This window comes from Rhinoraja longicauda, chromosome 40 (assembly GCF_053455715.1).
Source record: "Rhinoraja longicauda isolate Sanriku21f chromosome 40, sRhiLon1.1, whole genome shotgun sequence".
Classification (NCBI taxonomy): Eukaryota; Metazoa; Chordata; class Chondrichthyes; order Rajiformes; family Arhynchobatidae; genus Rhinoraja; species Rhinoraja longicauda.
In genome coordinates, this window is record NC_135992.1 from 1,767,925 (window position 1) to 1,790,078 (window position 22,154).

The 22,154-nt window shown below is 48.4% G+C and overlaps 1 protein-coding gene across 1 annotated transcript in view; it reads right to left on the reverse strand.

Annotated features, from left to right (window-relative positions):
* Positions 1-2,961: 2,961 nt before the first annotated feature.
* Positions 2,962-22,154, reverse strand: part of LOC144611485 (uncharacterized) — a 32,109-nt gene continuing 12,916 nt past the window's right edge. Inside the window, exons 2-3 of the mRNA XM_078430613.1 lie at positions 14,892-15,074; positions 2,962-5,071 (exon numbers count right to left, since the gene is read on the reverse strand). Of these exons, the coding sequence (XP_078286739.1) occupies positions 4,755-5,071; positions 14,892-15,074 (500 nt within the window). The 3' untranslated portion in view covers positions 2,962-4,754. The remainder of the gene's footprint in view (positions 5,072-14,891; positions 15,075-22,154) is intronic.

Genomic DNA, 22,154 nt, shown 5'->3' on the forward strand with positions numbered 1-22,154 from the left:
CCATTCGATCATGGCTGATCATCTCTCCTTCCTAACCCCGTTCTCCTACCTTCTCCCCTGACACCTTTACCACTGGGGTGTAAGCTGCCCAAGTGGAATATGAGGTGCTGTTCCTCCAATTTGCGTGTGGGCTCACTCTGACAGTGGGGGAGGCCCAGGACAGAAAGTGCCCAGCCGTCTGTGGTGATAGACCATGTTAGCAAACGAACATGAGCAACCACATTCACGGTCGGTGGGACTGGGAACCCACCCGGAGGCTCGTCGGTCAGTCGGCGTAACCGGGGGGGAGCTGGAGACGTGGGGCGCGAGGAGCAAGGGCTGGGAGGAGGGTGAACCTAGAGGGGTAACGCCCCTAGCACCTTCACGGTCGGCTGCAAGAGACACCCCCGGGACACAAAGATGGCCGGGCGAGGAGAAGACAGGGGAGGAGAGGAGAGGAGACGATAGGAGAGGAGAGGAGAGGGGGAGGAGGGGCGAGGAGAGGAGAGGGGAGGAGAGGGAAGGGGGGGGGAGGAGAGGAGAGGAGAGGGGAGGGGAGGGGAGGAGAGGAGAGGAGAGGGGAGGGGAGGAGAGGAGAGGAGAGGAGAGGAGAGGGGAGGAGAGGGGAGGGGAGGAGAGGGGAGGGGAGGGGAGGGGAGGGGAGGGGAGGGGAGGAGAGGGGAGGGGAGGGGAGGGGAGGGGAGGGGAGGAGAGGAGAGGAGAGGAGAGGAGAGGAGAGGAGAGGAGAGGAGAGGAGAGGAGAGGAGAGGAGAGGAGAGGAGAGGAGAGGAGAGGAGAGGAGAGGAGAGGAGAGGAGAGGAGAGGAGAGGAGAGGGGAGGGGAGGGGAGGGGAGGTGAGGAGAGGAGAGGGACGCCGGTTCGCGGGAACTGCTCCAGTTCATCGAGCGAGCGGGCCGACTGGACTTTGAACAACGGCGCCAAAAATGGCGTCGCCCTGCAGATGCTGGAATGGATGACGTTTCGGGTCGAGACCCTTCTTCAGAGCTAGTCGTCAGATTCTGGAGCTGAAGCCCCTCGATCGTGGAGCACATCCATTTCCCATGGCCCTAACCGATCTCCGAAACAGCTCAATCATTCTCTCACAATCTTCCGCAGGTAGATGAGTGGATTTATTAAGTTGTGCACATCAAGGTCAAGCAGCATCATAAACACCCTGCTTACAAATTCTGTAGGAAAATAACTGCAGATGCTGGTACAAATCAAAGGTGTCACAAAATGCTGGTGTAACTCAGCGGGTCAGGCAGCATCTCTGGTGAGAAGGAATGGGTGATGTTTCGAGTCGAGACCCTTCTTCTGGTGAGAAGGAATGGGTGACGTTTCGAGTCAAGACCCTTCGGTCACCCATTCCTTCTCACCAGAGACGCTGCCTGACCCGCTGAGTTACTCCAGCATTTTGTGACACCTGCTTACAAATTCAGTGCCTTCTCAATAGGCCAAAAGTTACAAATGTTCAAAAATCACATATTACAAAACACAGTTGTACTCTCTATTAAATATAAAAAAGTAGACCCAAAATGCCGGAGTAACTCAGCAGGACAGGCAGCATCTCTGGATCGAAGCAATGGGTGACGTTTCGGGTAGAGACCCTTCTTCAGACTCTATTAAATATGTTGCTCACCTCTTAGAAACCAAAACAATATTTTCATAATTTTAAATAATCTTCTGCAGTACAGTTCCTTTAATGTTTCCTTCACAGACAGAGTTATAAAATATGATTTGTGGAAATCCACATGCTATTGAATGCATTCAAGGTTCAATGTTGTGATGTTTATAATTCACAATGTGCTCCTGCAATATAATCAGATCACGATGTACACACAGGGAACCAGTGGTCAGAGCTTTAGAAACATAGACAATAGGAGCAGGAGGTGGCCATTCAGCCCTTCGAGCCAGCACCGCCATTCAATATGATTTTTGCTGCTCATCCTAAATTTAGTACCCCGTTCCTGCTTTCTCCCCATATCCCTTGATTCCGTTAGCCCAAAGAGCTACTTAAATCCAACTCAGCCCAAAGAGCTATATCTAACTCGAGGTGAGGGGGGAAAGGTGATGGGGGAGGTGAGGTTTAGTTTAGAGATACAGCATGGAAACAGGCTCTTTCGACCCACCAGGTCCGCGCCGACCAGCGATCCCCGCACATTAACACCATCCTATACCCACGAGGGACAATTAAAAAAAATAATTACCAAGCCAATTAACCTACAAACCTGCACGTCTTTGGAGTGTGGGAGGAAACCGAAGATCTCGGAGAAAACCCACGCAGGTCACGGGGAGAACGTACAAACTCCGTACAGACAGCGCCCGTAGTCGGGATGGAACCCGGGTCTCCGGCGCTGCATTAGCTGTAAGGCGGCAACTCTACCGCTGCGCCCTGTGTGGGTTAAGGGTTAAGGTGAAGGGGAAAAGATTTAATAGGAATCTTGGGGGTAACTTTCTCACACAAAGGTTGGTGGGTGTATAGAACGAGCTGCCAGAAGAGGTAGCTGAGGCAGGGACTACCGCAACATTTAAGAAAAAGTTAGACAGGTACATGGATAGGACAGGTTTGGAGGGATATGGGCCAAACGCAGGCAGGTGGGACTAGTGTAGCTGGGACATTGTTGGTCGGTGTGGGCAAGTTGGGCCAAAGGGCCTGTTTCCACACTGTATCACTCTATGACTCTATTGAATACTGAGGAGGGGAGGGGAGGGGGTGAGGGGGAAGGGAGGGGGTGAGGGGAGGGGGTGAGGGGGGAGGGGAGGTGCTGTACCAATGCAGGAGAGGTTTGGGCCCAACTTGGTCTAGTAGTTCAATAATAATTGGCCATTCCAACAATTCAGAATGGCCCTGAAAAATGAACCAGCCTCCAGCAAAATTGCATAATGTTATTTATTAATTAAACAATTCATTTTATGATAGACTATTAATGTGCAAAGATAATCCATTTTATGATTCTTCTTTTCCATATAGAGTAACGTACCAATAAACTAATAAACAATCATTTGTAAAATGCATTATAATTCAATAGAATCAGCACAATAATCCCCACCTTAGTCAGGAATGATTTTAGATTTAGATTTAAAGATACAGCGCAGAAACAGGCCCTTCGGCCCACCGGGTCTGCGCCGCCCAGCGATCCCCGCACACTAACACTATCCTACACCCACTAGGGACAATTTTTACATTTGCCCTGCCAATTAACCTACATATCTGTACGTCTTTGGAGTGTGGGAGGAAACCGAAGATCTCGGAGAAAACCCACGCAGGTCACGGGGAGAACGTACAAACTCCGTACAGACGGCACCCGTAGTCAGGATCGAACCTGAGTCTCCGGCGCTGCATTCGCTGTAAGGCAGCAACTCTACCGCTGCGCCACCGTGCCGCCCCATTATACATAGCAGATAGCTAGCCAGTGGCAGAGTGGGAGACGTGTTGTTCAGGAAGGAACTGCAGATGCTGGCTTAAACTGACGATAGACAAAAAAATGCTGGAGTAACTCAGCGGGACAGGCAGCATGTCAGGAGGGTCTGAAGAAGGGTCTCGACCGGAAACGTCACCCATTCCTTCTCTCCAGAGATGCTGCCTGACCCGCTGAGTTACTCTAGCATTTGTGTCTATATTCTGGGAGGCCCATTGCTCAACTCAACGTGGCTCGGCCAAGGATTGGAACACCATGCAAGAATTGCACTTATATAGCAACACTTCCTCCCAGCCACACTCTCTCTCAAACATGCTGTCTTTCTCAAACAGTATTGGTGCCTAAACTACGAGAATATAAACCCAGACTCCGCATTGCATGAGACATAAAATCTGAAAGATCCCACACTACATCAGTCTCAGGAAAGTACATTAATGTGGGATCTAAAGCTGGAAACAGCCAGCAGTGGAGGTGTCGATGAGGAGAGAAACAATTCATCGTTCAGGTTAATGACTTTTCATTCCTGCCATCAATCTGAGATATATATTTTTAAAGACATGAAGTGCTGGAGTATCTCAGCGGGTCAGGCAGCATCTCTGGAGACCAAGGAAAGGTGACGGTTTGGTTCGGGACCCTTCTTCGCCGCCTATCCGTGTTCTCCTCACCTGCTGAGTTACTCCAACACTTTGTGTCTTTTTTTGTTGTAAACCGGCATCTGCAGTTCCTTGCGTCTAGATTTGAAATATTAATTCAGTTTCTGACACCACACATCCCATCGCACCTGCTAAGCATAGTTTAGTTTAGTCTAGTTTATTGTCACGTGTACCGAGGTACAGTGAAAAGCTTTCGTTGCGTGCTAACCAGTCAGCGGAAAGACAATACATGATTACAATCGACCCATTTACTGTGTATAAAATGTTGCTGCTGGAATAGAGATTTAAGAGTGTGGAGCGATTGTAATATGAGGTTGTAGATCTGCTTCACGGGCCAGCACGCAAATAGTCACCTGGGTCGGGCGCTATCTTGGAGCATGGCAGCCATTTTACTGCTTTGATGTCCTGTTGGCAGGCGTTTGGGGCAATTTGCATTCATAGACGCTTCTGAGAATGGAAGTGCAGAGACGTTCTCCAAGAATGTCCCGTAACGGCGGTCAAAGATCCCAACTCCACTTCCACTGTTTTCCTGGGATCTCGGCAGATCTCCCACAGAATCCCGGTGGACAATCAGGAAAACCCTGGAGAAAATCTGCTGGCTGGAATATTCGCGATGTCCCAAACGTGACCACAGTGATTCCAATCATATGGTACTGTCTTAACTCTCTCCCTAAATACCTCCTGATTTGATCTGTAAAACAGTTCAGTAATTGGAATGGTCACCAGAGATGTGGAAGGTTTTGGTGGTGACCAGGACAGTGGGCCCCAGCTCTGTGGCAGGCAGTGGAAAGCTGTGTTTGGTGTATTCAGTTCCAAGAGTATTTTCTGCAGCGTAGTTTTTAGCTTTCCCATTGTCCAGCTCAGAATACACCTCCTCCGTCCTCTTTACCACCGAGTCTTTGGAGATCCCAGTCATCATTTGAGAATTGCTCCTGTTTCCTCGTGGGCAGCAAGTCTTCATTCTTGAAGCCTTCTCATTCAGATTATCAAACACAGCGGCAGCTTCCACATAAACATCCGCTAGAAAAAATGAAAGATTTGAGAGGAGTAGATCGGGTAGATGCACAGGGTCTCTTGCCCAGAGTAGGGGAATCACGGACTAGAGGACATAGGTTTAAGGTGAAGAGTTAGACAATAGACAATAGACAATAGACAATAGGTGCAGGAGGAGGCCATTCGGCCCTTCGAGCCAGCACCGCCATTCAATGTGATCATGGCTGATCATTCTCAATAAAGGTTTAATAGGAACCCGGGGGGTAACTTTTTCACACAGAGGGTGGTGGGTGTATGGAACGAGCTGCCAGAGGAGGTAGTTGAGGCTGGGACTATCTCAACATTTAAACAACAGGTGCATGGATAGGTCAGGTTTGGAGGGATATGGACCAAACGCGGGCAGGTGGGACTAGTGTAGATGGGACATGTTGGCTGGTGTGGGCAAGTTGGGCCGAGGGGCCTGTTTCCACACTGTTTGACTCTATGGCCTGTGAAAATTCTTGTTATTTGTATCCCCCACTTTATGGATTTCAGCTTTGACTTGTGTTTGAAATTAATTTAACTTACCGTCAGTAAAGGTAAACTAATGGAGTTTGAAACCCTCTCTATTCTATCAATACCATGTTATGCTGCGTAGTTTTGTTGCTTCACATTTAGTAAAATGTATATAAACTTTTAATTTTCCTTGCAACAAAGGAGGCTTTAGACTGTAGAGATACAGCGTGTAAACAGGCCCTTTGGCCCCGCAAGTCCGCTCTGACCAGTGACACTATCCTACACACACTAGGGACAATGTACAATTGTACCAAAGCCAATTAACCTACAAACTTGTACGCCCTTGGAATGTGGGAGGAAACCGGAGCACCCGGAGAAGACCCACGTGGTCACAGGGAGAACGTGGGCGGCACGGTGGCGCAGCGGTAGAGTTGCTGCCTTACAGCGAATGCAGCGCCGGAGACTCGGGTTCGATCCTGAGTACGGGTGCTGTCTGTACGGAGTTTGTACGTTCTCACCGTGACCTGCGTGGGTTTTCTCCGAGATCTTCGGTTTCCTCCCACACTCCAAAGACGTGCAGGTTTGTAGGTTAATTGACTGGGTAATATGTACAAATTGTCCCGAGTGGGTGTAGGATAGTGTTAGTGTGCGGGGATCGCTGGGCGGCGCGGACTCGGTGGGCCGAAGGGCCTGTTTACGCGCTGTATCTCTAAAAACTTACAAACTCTGTACAGACAACAGCCGTTGTCAGGATCAAACCCGGGTCTCTAGCGCTGTAAGGCAGCAACTCTACCGCTGTGCCACTTAGACTACATTGCATTTTAGAGCAATTCCTTCATTTCCCAATAATTTGCTTGTAACTTATTCCCTCTGGCAGTTCATTGATAAGGTGCAGAGGAGGTTTACCAGAATGCTGTCTGGATTAGAAGGTATTGGCTATAAGGACAGGTCGGACTGTTTTCTCTGGAGCGTTGGAGGCTAAGGGGAGACCTGATAGAAGTATGTAAAATTATGAGAGGCGTAGACGGGCTAGACAGTCCAAACATTTATTCCCTGCATGAAAATGTCAAAGACGAGAGGGAATCGTTTTCAAGTGAAAGGAGCAAAGTTTAAAGATGTGCGGGAAAAAATAGTGGTGGGTGCCTGGAACTTGCTGAGTATAGGAGCAAAGAGGTCCTTCTGCAGTTGTACAGGGTCCTAGTGAGACCGCACCTGGAGTACTGTGTGCAGTTTTGGTCTCCAAATTTGAGGAAGGATATTCTTGCTATTGAGGGCGTGCAGCGTAGGTTTACCAGGTTAATTCCCGGAATGGCGGGACTGTCGTATGTTGAAAGACTGGAGCGACTAGGCTTGTATACACTGGAATTTAGAAGGATGAGAGGGGATTTTATCGAAACGTATAAGATTATTAAGGGGTTGGACACGTTAGAGGCAGGAAACATGTTCCCAATGTTGGGGGAGTCCAGAACAAGGGGCCACAGTTTAAGAATAAGGGGTAGGCCATTTGGAACGGAGATGAGGAAAAACTTTTTCAGTCAGAGAGTTGTGAATCTGTGGAATTCTCTGCCTCAGAAGGCAGTGGAGGCCAATTCTCGGAATGCATTCAAGAGAGAGCTAGATAGAGCTCTTAAGGATAGCGGAGTCAGGGGGTATGGGAGAAGGCAGGAACGGGGTACTGATTGAGAATGATCAGCCATGATCACATTGAATGGCGGTGCTGGCTCGAAGGGCCGAATGGCCTCCTCCTGCACCTATTGTCTATTGTCTATTGCTGCCAGGGGTGGTGGTGGAAGCAAACACAGTAGCATTTAAGAGGCTTTTGGATAGGCACATGGATCTGCAGGGAATGGGAGGATATGCATCATGTGCAGACAGAGGGGATTAGTTTAACATGGGCATCATGTCGGCCACAGATACTGTGGGCAGAAGGGCCTGTTCCTGTGCTGTACGGGTCCACGTCCTATGTCGTAGGTGAGGTGAGGCATGCCCAAGAACAACATTTAAAAGACATATAGGGTGGAACATGGGTAGAAAAGGTTGAGCGGGCCCCTCTGCTGGGACCAGCACCCAGAGAGTGGCTGGGCTTAGGAGCCATCTTGGGGGAAGGGGGACTTACTTGGTGGAATGTTACCAATGAACACGAGCGTGGTACACGGGTTGGAAAGGGGTAGAGAATGTGGGTGGAACGCAGGCAAATGGAGCGACCTTAAATGGGGGCATCTTGATCAGCGTGGACAGGTCATGCCAAAAAGCCTGTTTCCTTTCGGTGGGCTCTACGACTAACAAATTCACAGCACGGTGGCGCAGCGGTAGAGTTGATGCCTCACGGCGCCAGAGACCCGGGTTCCATCCTGACTACGGGTGCTGCCTGCACGGAGTTGGTACGTTCTCCCTGTGACTGTGTGGGTTTCTCCGGGTCCTCTGGTTTCCTCCCACATCCCAAAGACATGCAGGTTTGTAGATAAATTGCCTTCTACAACTTGTGCAGAACAGAACTAGTGTAAAGGTGATTGTTGGTTGGCACAGACTCTAAACTAAACTAACTGCCAAGGCTTGGAGTCCACCAGATAGCCTTTTGGGATTGAGAGGCTGGATTGAACAGAACACCCGTCCCTGTAATGAAAGAATTTGCCTGTAATTCATGAATGGATAACTGTGGGAACTCTGTCCATGTCAGGATAGCCACAAGCCTCCAAAAGCAATTTCGTTTTTAAAGTGCTGGTGATGTTTTAATATATTGGGGGACAAAATGGAAGTGAAAATGTGTTGAATATTGTATAGGACACAAAGCCACTTTCTTGATTTAGTTTACTTTAGAGATACAGATCAGAAACAGGCCCTTCGGCCCACCGAGTCCATGCCGACCAGTGATCCCCGCACACTAACACTATCCTCCACACACACTCGGGACAATTTTACATTTACCAAGCCAATTAACCTACAAACCTGTACGTCTTTGGAGTGTGGGAGGAAACCGAAGATCTTGGAGAAACTCATGCAGGTCACGGGGAGAACGTACAAACTCCGTACAGACAGCGCCCGTAGTCAGGATCAAACCCGTGTCTCTGGCGCTGTGAGGCGGCAACTCTACTGCTGTGCCACCGTGTCACCCCGCTTAAGGTCATGTCATAAGTGATAGGAGCAGAATTAGGCCATTCAGCCCATCGAGTCTACACCACCATTGAATCATGGCTGATCTATCTCTCCCTCTTAACCCCACTCTCCTGCCTTCTCCCCGTAACCCCTGACACCTTAACGCTTGGCGATAAACCAGGGACAACATTTTCCAGTTTTAGACATTGTTGCCCCAAACTATTTTCTCAAGTAGAAAGAAAGTTCAGCAGCAAACTGGTGCTGCGAGAAATGTAGGTGATGAAGATGTTGTAAACATCTTTAATCTCCCACTCTGGGGAGCTGAGCACAGAATGTAGGCCGCTGCCACACAGTGCACGGAGCAACAAAGGAAGAAGTCGACGACAGAAATGCTTTTGTAGCGGCACATAGAGAAGGGGGGAGGAGAGCAAAGAGCCGGCAGCCAGGAATACTGCGGATCTGAGAAACAGAGAAAGTAGGTGCTCCAGGGAAAACCTTCTGAAGATACGAGTGTTTAGAGTCATCGGCAGAGATTGATGCAGTGTGGAAACAGGCCCTTCATCCCAACTTGCATCAACAATGTCCCAGCTACACTAGCCCCATTTGCCCACATTTGGTCCATATTTCTCCAAACCTGTCCTATCCATATACCTGCCTAACTGCTTCTTAAACGTTGGAATAGTCCCAGCCCTCCTCTGGCAGCTTGTCCCATACAAGTGTGAAAAAGTTACCACTCAGATTCCTATTAAATCTTTTCCCCTTCACCTTGAACCTATGTCCTCTGGTCCTCAATTCTCCTACTCTGGGCAAGAGATTCTATGCATCTATCCCCCTTCACTTTAAACCTATGTTTCCTTTTTGAATTCTTGTGAGCGATCCTTTCCAATCCTCTCACCACTCATAGTTCTCTCTTTAGATGAGGGCTACTTGCTTCATGGTTCATTGGCTACTTGGTTCACCTAGGCCACAGCTACCAATGGCCCGTTTCCTTTATCTCTCATTCATTCTGTATCTCACTATATCACCATCTATACTGTGAACTGTGTGCAGTTTTGGTCTCCAAATTTGAGGAAGGATATTGTTGCTATTGAGGGCGTGCAGAGAAGGTTCACTAGGTTAATTCCCGGAATGGCGGGACTTGTCATATGTTGAAAGACTGGAGCGACTAGGCTTGTATACACTGGAATTTAGAAGGATGAGAGGAGATCTTATCGAAACGTATAAGATTATTAAGGGGTTGGACACGTTAGAGGCAGGAAACATGTTCCCAATGTTGGGGGAGTCCAGAACAAGGGGCCACAGTTTAAGAATAAGGGGTAGGCCATTTAGAACGGAGATGAGGAAAAACTTTTTCAGTCAGAGAGTTGTGAATCTGTGGAATTCTCTGCCTCAGAAGGCAGTGGAGGCCAATTCTCTGAATGCATTCAAGAGAGAGCTAGATAGAGCTCTTAAGGATAGCGGAGTCAGGGGGTATGGGGAGAAGACAGGAACGGGGTACTGATTGAGAATGATCAGCCATGATCACATTGAATGGTGGTGCTGGCTCGAAGGGCCGAATGGCCTCCTCCTGCACCTATTGTCTATTGTCTATTGTCTATATCTCTCGTTTCCCATTCCCCCGACTCTCAGTCTGAAGAAGGGTCTCGAACCGAAATGTCACCTACTCATTTTATCCATAGATGGTCCCGCCTCTTGTGTCTATCTTATTGTATCTTCAGGACAACTTAGCTTTCAATCATTTATAAGTTCATGGAGCAGAATTAGGCCATTCGGCCCGTCGAGTCTACTCCGCCATTCAATCAGGGCTGATTTATCTTTCCCTCTCGACCCCATTCTCCTGCCTTCTCCCCATAACCCCTGACATCCACACTAATCAAAAACCTCTCAATCTCTGCCTTAAAAACATCCACTGGCTTGGCCTCCACAGCCGTCTGTGGCAATGAATTCCACAAATTCACCACCCTCTGACTCAATAAATTCCTCCTCATCTCCTTCCTAAAGAAACGTCCTTTTATTCTGAGGCTGTGCCCTCTGGTCCTAGACTCTCCCACTGGTGGAAACATTCTCTTCACGTCCACTCTATCCAGGCCGCTCACTATTCAGTAAGTACACTAAATTCACTTAGCACAGCACTAAAGTCAACTGATCTTCTCAGCCAGATCATGGAAGCAGAAAATACTGCAGTTTCCCTCTTCGCCTGACTCTCTGTCTGAAGAAGGGTCTCGATCTGAAACGTCCCTCTTCGCCTGACTCTCTGTCTGAAGAAGGGTCTCGATCTGAAACGTCACTCATCCTTTTTCTCCAGAGATGCTGCCTGACCCGCTGAGTTAAGCCCCTGTCCCAGTTCGGCGATTTCTTTAGGTGACTACAGGTGACTAGGCCGTCACCACACGGTCGGCGGGGTGTCGCGGGCACGGTCGTGAGTCATCTCCAAACAGTCGGAGCATTTTTCTGGTCGTCGCTGGATTTTGTGAAGGCTTGAAAATTTTCGGCGACTGTTGGTTTGACGCCAATGAGCGTAGCTTGACATCTCCTGACGTGGGCGCTGTCGTAGGTTGTCGCCAGGTGATGTAGGTTGTCGCCAGGTGATGTAGGTTGTAACCAGGTGATGTAGGTTGTCGCCAGGTGATGTAGGTTGTCGCCAGGTGATGTAGGTTGTCGCCAGGTGATGTAGGTTGTAACCAGGTGATGTAGGTTGTAACCAGGTGATGTAGATTGTCGCCAGGTGATGTAGGTTGTAACCAGGTGATGTAGGTTGTCACCAGGTTGTCGCCAGGTGATGTAGGTTGTCACCAGGTTGTCACCAGGTGATGTATGTTTTCGCCAGGTGACGTAGGTTGTCCCCAGTGCTGACTTCAGCGAATTCCAAGCGTGGACTTGATCAGATCTTCCATCAGTGTAATGTGTCCATAAATGATGTTGGGTTTTGTATGTTTTTGCACTTGTATTCTGTTTAAAGTTTGAATTTTAAAGTTTGAAGTTTATTTAAATTTATTGAAGTTTATTACAATATTTTTGTGTGCACTGTTGTATGTTCTTATCAAACTTTTGAAAAATGTTGTTTGAATATCAATAAAGGAAATTCTTGACATTTTGAGGGAAAGTTGATGTATGAAGTTATTGTATTTCAGAGTAGTTTCTCACGGCTTCACTTTCAAATAGTCACGATGCAGAACGATCGGAAACCCGACCGTACACCCCCTTTTACAGGGAAAGTGGGTGGAACGGGAATTGTCTTCAGTTGTCTTCAGTCCTTAGGGTCGTAGCTTGTCGTAGCTTGTCGCGGGTGGACGTAGGTTGTGGTAGGTTGTTGCCTCTGTGGTGGTAGGTTGTGGTAGGTGCGGTCGTAGGTGGACGTCCTACTTGTGACGATTGGGTCGATGGTTGTCGGTAGCTTGCCGTAGCTTGACGTCGACTAGGTGGTGGGTTGTTGTAGCTTGTCGTAGACATTGTCGTGGGGGGGAGGGTCCAGTCGCCTGTTTTTCGGCGACCTGCTACGACTATGACAGTCGCCGGCAGTCGCCTAAAAAAACGCCTCACTGGGACAGGGCCTTTACTCCAGTGTTTTGTGTCTATCTTCAGTGTAAATCAGCATCTACAGTTCCTTCCTACTCATGGAACAACAGATCCGCTATGATGAAGACACAAGGACTTGCAGATGCAATCAAAACGCAAAGTGCTGGAAGAACTCAATGAGTCAGGCAGCATCTGTGGAGGGAATGGACTGGCAGTGGTTCTGGTTGGGAGAATCTCTCGATTGCAGTCAGTCTGACCAAGGGTCCATTGACCATTTCCCTCCACAGATACTGCCTGACCCACTGAGTTCCTCCAGCATGTTCTCTTTTGTCTGTTTTACAGAACTTAGAATGGTACAGCACCAGAACAGACCCTTTGGCCCGCAGTACCTGTGCTGAACATGATGCCAGGCCATCCCTTATGTACCTGCACAATAATCCAAACCCCTCCAAAAGCCTTTTAAATACCACAACCATTCCTGCCTCCACCACCACCCCTGGCATCACGTTCCAGGCACCCACCACATTCTGTACAAAACTTGCCCGCAAGAGTAGGCCTCAGCATCAGTCCCGTTCCCCATCTCCAAGCCTCAACAAATAGAGGGGAAACGTGAGCTACACATAAAAAGCTGGAGTCGCTCAGCGGGTCGGGCAGCATCTCTGGGGAAAAGAAATAGGTGACGTTTCAGATCGAGACCCTTCTTCAGACTGAGAGTCGGGGGAAAGGGAAACGAAAGGTATAGATGGTGATGTAGAGAGAATTAGAGAACAAGTGAATGAAATGTAGGTAAAAAAATAACGATGATCAAGGAAACAGGTCATTGTTAGCTGTGAGCTAGGTGAAAATAAGTTACAGACAATGAGACTCACCAGGACGACATTGAAACACTTGGGTGGGGGAGGGACGGAGAGAGAGGGGATGCAGGGGTTACTTGAAGTTAGAGAAATCACATTCATACCGCTGGCCTGTAAGCTGCCCAAACGAAATATGAGGCCCTGTTTCTCCAATTTGCGTTATCCTCACTCTGACAATGGAGGAGGCACAGGACAGAAAAGACCATGGGGAATGGGAAGGGGAGTTAAAATGTTCGGCAACCGGGAGATCAGGAAGGTTCAGGCGGGCTGAGCGAAGGCGTTGAGCAAAACGATCGCCCGGTCTACGTTTGGTCTCACCGATGTATAAGTGTCCACATCTTGAACAACGGATACAATAGATGAGGTTGGAGGAGGTGCAAGTGAACCTCTGCCTCACCTGAAAGGACTGTCGGGGTCCCTGGACAGAGTCGAGGGAGGAGGTACAGGGACAGGTGTTGCATCGTAGGTTTACTAGGTTAATTCCCGGAATGGCGGGACTGTCGTATGTTGAAAGACTGGAGCGACTAGGCTTGTATACACTGAAATTTAGAAGGATGAGAGGAGATCTTATCGAAACGTATAAGATTATTAAGGGGTTGGACACGTTAGAGGCAGGAAACATGTTCTCAATGTTGGGGGAGTCCAGAACCAGGGGCCACAGTTTAAGAATAAGGGGTAGGCCATTTAGAACGGAGATGAGGAAAAAAAAATTCAGTCAGAGAGTTGTAAATCTGTGAAATTCTCTGCCTCAGAAGGCAGTGGAGGCCAATTCTCTGAATGCATTCAAGAGAGAGCTAGATAGAGCTCTTAAGGATAGCGGAGTCAGGGGGTTATGGGGAGAAGGCAGGAACGGGGTACTGATTGAGAATGATCAGCTATGATCACATTGAATGGCGGTGCTGGCTCGAAGGGCCGAATGGCCTCCTCCTGCACCTATTGTCTATTGTCTATTGTCTGCAGTTGCAGGAAAAAGTACCTGGGGAGGGGGTGGTTTGGGTGGAAAGGGATGAGTTGACCAGAGAGTTGCGGAGGGAACGGTCTCTGCGGTAGGTGGAAAGGGGTGGAAATGGGAAGATGCGGCTAGTGGTGGGATTCCATTGGAGGTGGCGGAAAGGTCGGAGGATTATGTGTTGTGTGTGATGGCTGATGGGGTGGAAGTTGAGGACTAGGGGGACTCTGTCTCTGTTGGAACTAGGGGGAGGGGGAGCAAGGGAGGAGCTGTGGGGTACCGAGGACACACGAGCGAGGGTCTCATCTGTGATGGGACCACGTTCCCTAAAGAATGAGGACATCTCCGTGGTGGAGATGGGATGATGTGGCTCGTGGTGGGATCCCATTGGAGTTGGCGAACGCGAGCATCTGTTGTCGAAGGTAGACACACAATGCTGGAGCAACTCAGCAGGTCAGGCAGCATCTCGGGAGAGAAGGAATGGGTGACGTTTCGGGTCGAGACCCTTCTTCAGACTGATGTCAGGGGAGGGGGCGGGACAAAGATAGGGTGTAGTCGGAGACAGGAAGCCTGGTGGGAGAACTGGCAAGGGGGAGGGGATGGAGGGACTACTTGAAGTTAGACAAGTCAATGTTCATACCGCTGGGGTGAAAGCTGCCCAAGCGAAATATGAGGTGCCGTTCCTCCAATTAGCGCTGGGCCTCACTCTGACAATGGAGGAGGCCCAGGACAGAAAGGTCAGACTGGGAGTGGGAGGGGGAGTTGAAGTGCTGAGCCACCGGGAGATCAGGTTGGTTGAGACGGACTGTTGAGCCAAACGATGGCCGAGCCTGCGCTTGGTCTCGCCGATGTAGAGAAGCCGACACCTGGAACAGCGGATGCAATAGATGATGTTGGAACGAGCAGCCTGTTTAATCAGGGGATGGATCGCTCCTCTTACCTCTCTGTGAGGCTGACTTACGCTTCTGCAAGTACACTGAGATGACCACGACAATCATCACCGCTGCGACCAACACCGCTGCGGTCACGGAGATCAGAGCAATCCAGGCACCGCAAACCTTCACGCCCACAACTGGCTTCAACGTCACACTTTCAATCAGTACCTTTGTGCTGACGTCTGAATCTGTAGAAACACAACCGAACGAGAGTAATAATAATAATAATAATAATAATAATAATAATAATAATAATAATAATAATAATAATAATAATAATAATAATAATAATAATAATAATAATAATAATAATAATAATAATAATAATAATAATGCATTATATTTATATAGCGCTTTTCTAGAAACCCAAAGACGCTTTACATATTAGATCTAACATAAAGATAAATAAATACACGAACAGAAAAGGATGAATAAGGTGAGGTGACGGTCAGTGGTTGAAGGCAGTGCTTAACAGGTGAGACTTCAGTGATGTTTTGAATGTGGTGAGTGAGGAGGAGTCTCTGACGGTTTGGGGTAGTGAGTTCCATAGGGTGGGAGCAGCGATGGAGAAAGCCCTGTCCCCCCAGGATCTGAGTTTGGTCCGGATGTGGGGGGACAGGAGATTGGCAGCAGCAGAGCGGAGGGTGCAGGTGGGAGTGTGTCTGTGGAGGAGGTCGGTCAGGTAGGATGGGGCCAGGTTGTGGAGGGCTTTGTAGGTCATGAGGAGGATTTTGTACTGGGAGTTGGACTTGCAATTGCATCCCCCTCCCCCACCCTAGCCGTACCAGCTTCAAGGTGGTCTTGTTCAGTCTGTAACTCCTTGTCTCCGAGCCCACAGCGAACAATGGCCCGTTTCCTTTATCCTGGTTACATTTTGTGCGTAAATCTTTCATTCACTTGTTCTATATCCCTCTACATCACCGTCTATACCTCTCGTTTCCCTTTCCCCTGACTCTCAGTCTGAAGAAGCATCTCGACACGAAACGTCACCCATCCCTTCTCTCCAGAGATGCTGCCTCACCCGCTGAGTGACACCGGCATTTTGTGTCGACCTTCAGTTTAAACCAGCATCTGCAATTCAATAGACAATAGACAACAGGTGCAGGAGGAGGCCATTCGGCCCTTCGAGCCAGCACCACCATTCAATGTGATCATGGCTGATCATTCTCAATCAGTACCCCGTTCCTGCCTTCTCCCCATACCCCCTGACTCCGCTATCCTTAAGAGCTCTATCTAGCTCTCTCTTGAATGCATTCAGAGAATTGGCCTCCACCACCTTCTGAGGCAGAGAATTCCACAGATTTACAACTCTCTGACTGAAAAAGTTTTTCCTCATCTCCGTTCTAAATGGCCTACCCCTTATTCTTAAACTGTGGCCCCTTGTTCTGGACTCCCCCAACATTGGGAACATGTTTCCTGCCTCTAACGTGTCCAACCCCTTAATAATCTTATATGTTTAGATAAGATCCCCTCTCATCCTTCTAAATTCCAGTGTATACAAGCCTAGTCGCTCCAGTCTTTCAACATATGACAGTCCCGCCATTCCGGGAATTAACCTGGTAAACCTACGCTGCACGCCCTCAATAGCAAGAATATCCTTCCTCAAATTTAGAAACCAAAACTGCACACAGTACTCCAGGTGTGGTCTCGCTAGGGCTCTTCTTACACCTTTAGTATTTTCATTTCTGAAAAGAGGAACTGAAGGAACTAAAAGAAATTTGCATTGGGCAAGAAATAGTATTGGGTAGACTGATGGGACTGAAGGCTGATAAATCCCCAGGGCCTGATGGTCTGCATCCCAGGGTACTCAGGGAGGTGGCTCTAGAAATAGTAGATGCATTGATGATTATTTTCCATTGTTCAATAGATTCAGGATCAGTTCCTGTGGATTGGAGGATAGCTAATGTTATCCCACTTTTCAAGAAAGGAGCGAGAAAGAAAAGGGGGAATTACAGACCAGTTAGCCTGACATTGGTGGTGGGGAAGATGCTGGAGTCAATTATTAAAGAGGTTATAACGGTGCATTTGGATAGCAGTAAAAGGATAAGTCCAAGTCAGCATGGATTTATGAAAGGGAAATCATGCTTGACTAATCTTCTGGAAGTTTTTGAGGATGTGACAAGTAAAATGGATGAAGGGGAGCTAGTGGATGTAGTGTATCTAGACTTTCAGAAAGCCTTTGATAAGGTCCCACACAGGAGATTGGTGAGCAAAATTAGAGCACATGGTATTGTGGGTAGGGTGTTGACATGGATAGAAAATTGGTTGGCAGACAGGAAGCAAAGAGTAGGAGTAAACGGGTCCTTTTCAGAATGGCAGGCAGTGGTGAGTGGAGTGCCGCAAGGCTCGGTGTTGGGGCCCCAACTGTTTACCATATATATTAATGATTTGGATGAAGGAAGTAGAAGTAACACTAGCAAGTTTGCGGATGACACAAAGCAGGGTGGCAGTATGAACTGTGTAGAGGATGTTAGGAGGTTGCAGGGTGACCTGGACAAGTTGAGTGAGTGGGCAGATGCGTGGCAGATGCAGTATAATATAGATAAATGTGAGGTTATCCACTTTGGCGCCAAAAACAAGGAGGCAGATTATTACCTCAAAGGTGTCAGGTTAGGTAAGGGGGAAGTGCAGCAAGACCTGGGTGTCCTTGTACACCAGTCACTGAAAGTTGGCGTGCAGGTACAGCAGGCAGTGAAGAAAGCTAATGGCATGTTGGCCTTCATAACAAGAGGATTTCAGTATAGGAGTAAAGAGGTTCTTCTGCAGTTGTACAGGGCCCTGGTAAGACCACATCTGGAGTATTGTGTACAGTTTTGGTCTCCTAATTTGAGGAAGGACATCCTTGTAATTGAGGCAGTGCAGAGTAGGTTCACGAGATTGATCCCTGGGATGGCGGGACTGTCATATGAGGAAATATTTTAAAAACTAGGCTTGTATTCACTGGAGTTTAGAAGGATGAGAGGGGATCTTATAGAGACATATAAAATTATAAAAGGACTGGACAAGCTAGATGCAGGAAAAATGTTCCCAATGTTGGGGGAGTCCAGAACCAGGGGCCACAGTCTTAGAATAAAGGGGAGGCCATTTAAAACTGAGGTAAGAAGAAACATTTTCACGCAGAGAGTTGTGAATTTGTGGAATTCTCAGCCACAAAGGGCAGTGGAGGCCAATTCACTGGATGAATTTAAGAGAGAGTTAGATAGAGCTCTGGGGCTAGTGGAATCAAGGGATATGGGGAGAAGTTGGGCACAGGTTACTGATTGTGGATGATCAGCCATGATCACAATGAATGGCGATGCTGGCTCGAAGGGCCGAATGGCCTCCTCCTGCACCTATTGTCTATGTTTCTATGTTTCTATGATAAAGGAAACAGGCCATTGTTGGCTGTTGGCTCGGTGAAAACGAGTTACAATGAGACTCAACAAGGCCACTTTAGTCAACAAAACAGTCTGAAGAAGGGTCTTGACCCGAAACGTCACCCATTCCTTCTCTCCAGTATGCTGCCTGTCCCGCTGAGTTACTCCAGCATTGTGTGTCTAAAATACTGAAGATGTTCCTTTCCATTCAGATACTTATCGAGTTGTCATGGAAAGGGAGTTTCCACCAAGCAGATTGTGCTCTAAGAACTGGTTCAAATACATCAACTTTAATGGATCCAAAACAGTCATTTTAAGAGGGAATAATTGACTTTAATGATCAGGAATAAATCTCAGATTTCTTTTAAGATCTCGTTTTGCCCTGGTTGCAAATCCTGAAGCTGCGTTTAGTCGTTAACCAACTAGCAGACATAATTATATCCCTCTTATAGGCTCTCAAAGCAGTCTTTAACTGTGGATACTGTCAGACATTAGAGGTGCAGCACAGAAACGGGCCCTTCGATCCACCGACTCCACGCCAACCAGTGATCACCCCGCACACTCCCATAATCCTATACACACTAGGGACAATTTACAACCTTACCAAAGCCAGTTAATGGTGGCGCAGCGGTAGAGTTGCCGCCTTACAGCGAATGCAGCGCCGGAGACCCGGGTTCGATCCTGACTACGGGCGCCGTCTGTACGGAGTTTGTACGTTCTCCCCGTGACCTGCGTGGGTTTTCTCCGAGATCTTCGGTTTCCTCCCACACTCCAAAGACGTACAGGTTTGTAGGTTAATTGGCTGGGCAAATGTAAAAATTGTCCCTAGTGAGTGTAGGATAGTGTTAATGTGCGGGGATCGCTGGGCGGTGCGGACCCGGTGGGCCGAAGGGCCTGTTTCCGCACTGTATCTCTAAATCTAAAAAAATCTAAACCTGCAAACGCGCACGTCTTTGGAGTGTGGGAGGAAACCGAAGATCTCGGAGAAAACCCACGCAGTCACAGGGAGAACGTACAAACTCCGTACAGACAGCACCCGTAGTCAGGATCGAACTGAGGCCTCTGGCGCTGTGAGGCGGCAACTCTACCGCTGCGCCACCGTGCCACATCAATATCTCACCATCAGATATTCGGTTAATTTTCTCCGGTCTGATGTAAATGCCCGAGTTTACGAGCCTTGCTGTATAGATGTTCACAAGGTCACAAGTCATAGGAGTAGAATTAGGCCATTCGGCCCATCGAGTCTACTGAGCTATTCAATCGTGGCTGATCTCTGCCTCCTAATCCCATTTTCCTGCCTTTGTCCCATAACCCTTGACACCCATTCTAATCAATAATTTGTCTACCCCCTCTGCCTTAAAAATATCCACTGACTTGGCCTCAACAGCCCCCTGTGGCAATGATTAATCTGTGGCACAGATTCACCACCCTCTGACTAAGAGGTTCCTCCTCACCTCCTTTCTAAAAGAGCGCCCTTTGATTCTGAGGCTGTGCCCTCTGGTCCTAGACTCTCCCACCAGTGGAAACATCCTCTCCACATCCACTCTATCCAGGCCGCTCACTATTCGGTAAATTTCAATGAGGTCCCCCTCATCCTTCTAAACTCCAGCAAGTTTTGCAGCCTCAATATTATTCTATCTCCTGTACATCGGCGAGACCAAGCGCAGGCTCGGCGATCATTTCGCTGAACACCTCCGCTCAGTCCGTCTTAGAAACATAGAAACATAGACAATGGGTGCAGGAGGAGGCCATTCGGCCCTTCGAGCCAGCACCGCCATTCCTTGTGATCATGGCTGATCATCCACTATCAGTAACCTGTGCCCAACCTCTCCCCATATCCCTTGATTCCACTAGCCCCTAGAGCTCTATCTAACTCTCTCTTAAATCCATCCAGTGAATTGACCTCCACTGCCCTCTGTGGCAGATAATTCCACAAATTCACAACTCTCTGGGTGAAAAAGTTCCTTCTCACCTCAGTTTTAAATGGCCTCCCCTTTATTCTAAGACTGTGGCCCCTGGTTCTGGACTCCCCCAACATTGGGAACATTTTCCCTGCATCTAGCTCGTCCAGTCCTTTTATAATTTTATATGTCTCTATAAGATCCCCTCTCATCCTTCTAAACTCCAGTGAATACAAGCATTAACCTACCTGATCTCCCGGTGGCTCAGCACTCCGACTCCCCCTCCCACTCCCAGTCTGACCTTTCTGTCCTGGGCCTCCTCCATTGTCAGAGTGAGGCCCAGCGCAAATTGGAGGAACAGCATCTCATATTTTGCTTGGGTAGTTTACACCCCAAAGGTATAAAAAATGGACTTCTCTAACTTCAACTAGCCTTTACATTCCCTCTCCCTCCATCCCCTCCCTCTTCCCAGTTCTCCCACCAGTCTTACAGTCTCCGACTACATTCTATCTTTGTCCCGCCCAGACCTCCTGTCCCCTGACCTCAGTCTGAAGAAGGGTCTCGACCCGAAACGTCACCCATTCCTTCTCTCCAGAGATGCTGCCTGACCTGCTGAGTTACTCCAGCATTTTGTGTCTATCTTCAATATTATTCTACATTTGTTGACATTTCTGGACCGCACATTAAAGGGAAGATACGACTGTCCCAGAGAGGGTACATTGCCTGGAAAGGGAAAGATTAGCTATGGGGATATGTTGGCTAGGGTGCAGTGGCTTTTTTTAGAACAGAAGAGACTGAGGGGAGATGCCACTGAGGTGTATAAAATTATGAAGTGCCTAGCTAACTTGGGATATCCCTGTCTACATCACCCCCCCTCGCCCTCCACCCCACCCCCCTCCCCCCAAAGCGCTATCAATGAGACAGCAATAACAATCTGCACTGATGTCTCTCCGATCAATAGTGAGCTATCCTGTGGGTCCCCACAAGAGAGTTATCAAGAAAAACGACACCTAAGATTGGGTAGGGACGGAGAGAGAGGGGGATGCAAGGTTACCTGACATTGAGCTACATAAGGAATGGGGCAGTGATTATATTCCAGCAACAGACAATAGACAATAGGTGCAGGAGGAGGCCATTCTGCCCTTCGTGCCAGCACCGCCATTCACCGTGATCATGGCTGATCATCCACAATCAGTACCCCGTTCCTGCCTTCTCCCCATATCCCTTGACTCCGCTATCATTGAGCTCTATCTAGCTCTCTCTTGAATGCATTCAGAGAATTGTCCGCCACTGCCTTCTGAGGCAGAGAATTCCACAGATTCACAACTCTCTGACTGAAAATGTTTTTCCTCATCTCCATTCTAAATGGCCTACCCCTTATTCTTAAACTGTGGCCCCTGGTTCTGGACTCCCCCAACATTGGGAACATATTTCCTATCTCTAGTGTGTCCAATCCCTTAATAATCTTATAGGTTTCGATAAGATCCCCTCTCATCCAGTGTATACAAGCCCAGTCGCTCCAGTCTTTCAACATACGACAGTCCCGCCATTCCGGGAATTAACCTGGTGAACCTACGCTGCACGCCCTCAATAGCAAAAAAGTGTCTTCAGGAGATCATTGCAGGAGGGGAGACAGATGAAGATCATTCAAGAAAGGCAGAAAAAAGGCACAAATTGGTGGCGCAGCGGGTCGAGCTGCTGCCTCACAGCGCCAGAGTCCCGGGTTCGATCCCGACTAGAGGTGCTTGTTTATACGTTCTCCCCGTGACCTGCGTGGGTTTTCACCAGTATATCCCGTTTATTCTCACACTCCCACAGGTTTTTTAGTTTAATTGGCTTAGTATAAATGTAAAATTGTCCCTAGCGTGTGTAAGATAGTGTTAGTGTGCGGGGATCGCTGGTCGGTGCGGACTCGGTGGGCCGAAGGGCCTGTTTCCACACTGTATCTCTAAACTAAACTAAACTAAAGTATCAACTATTGTGGATGGTGGTAGGACTGGAGGAGATTGCA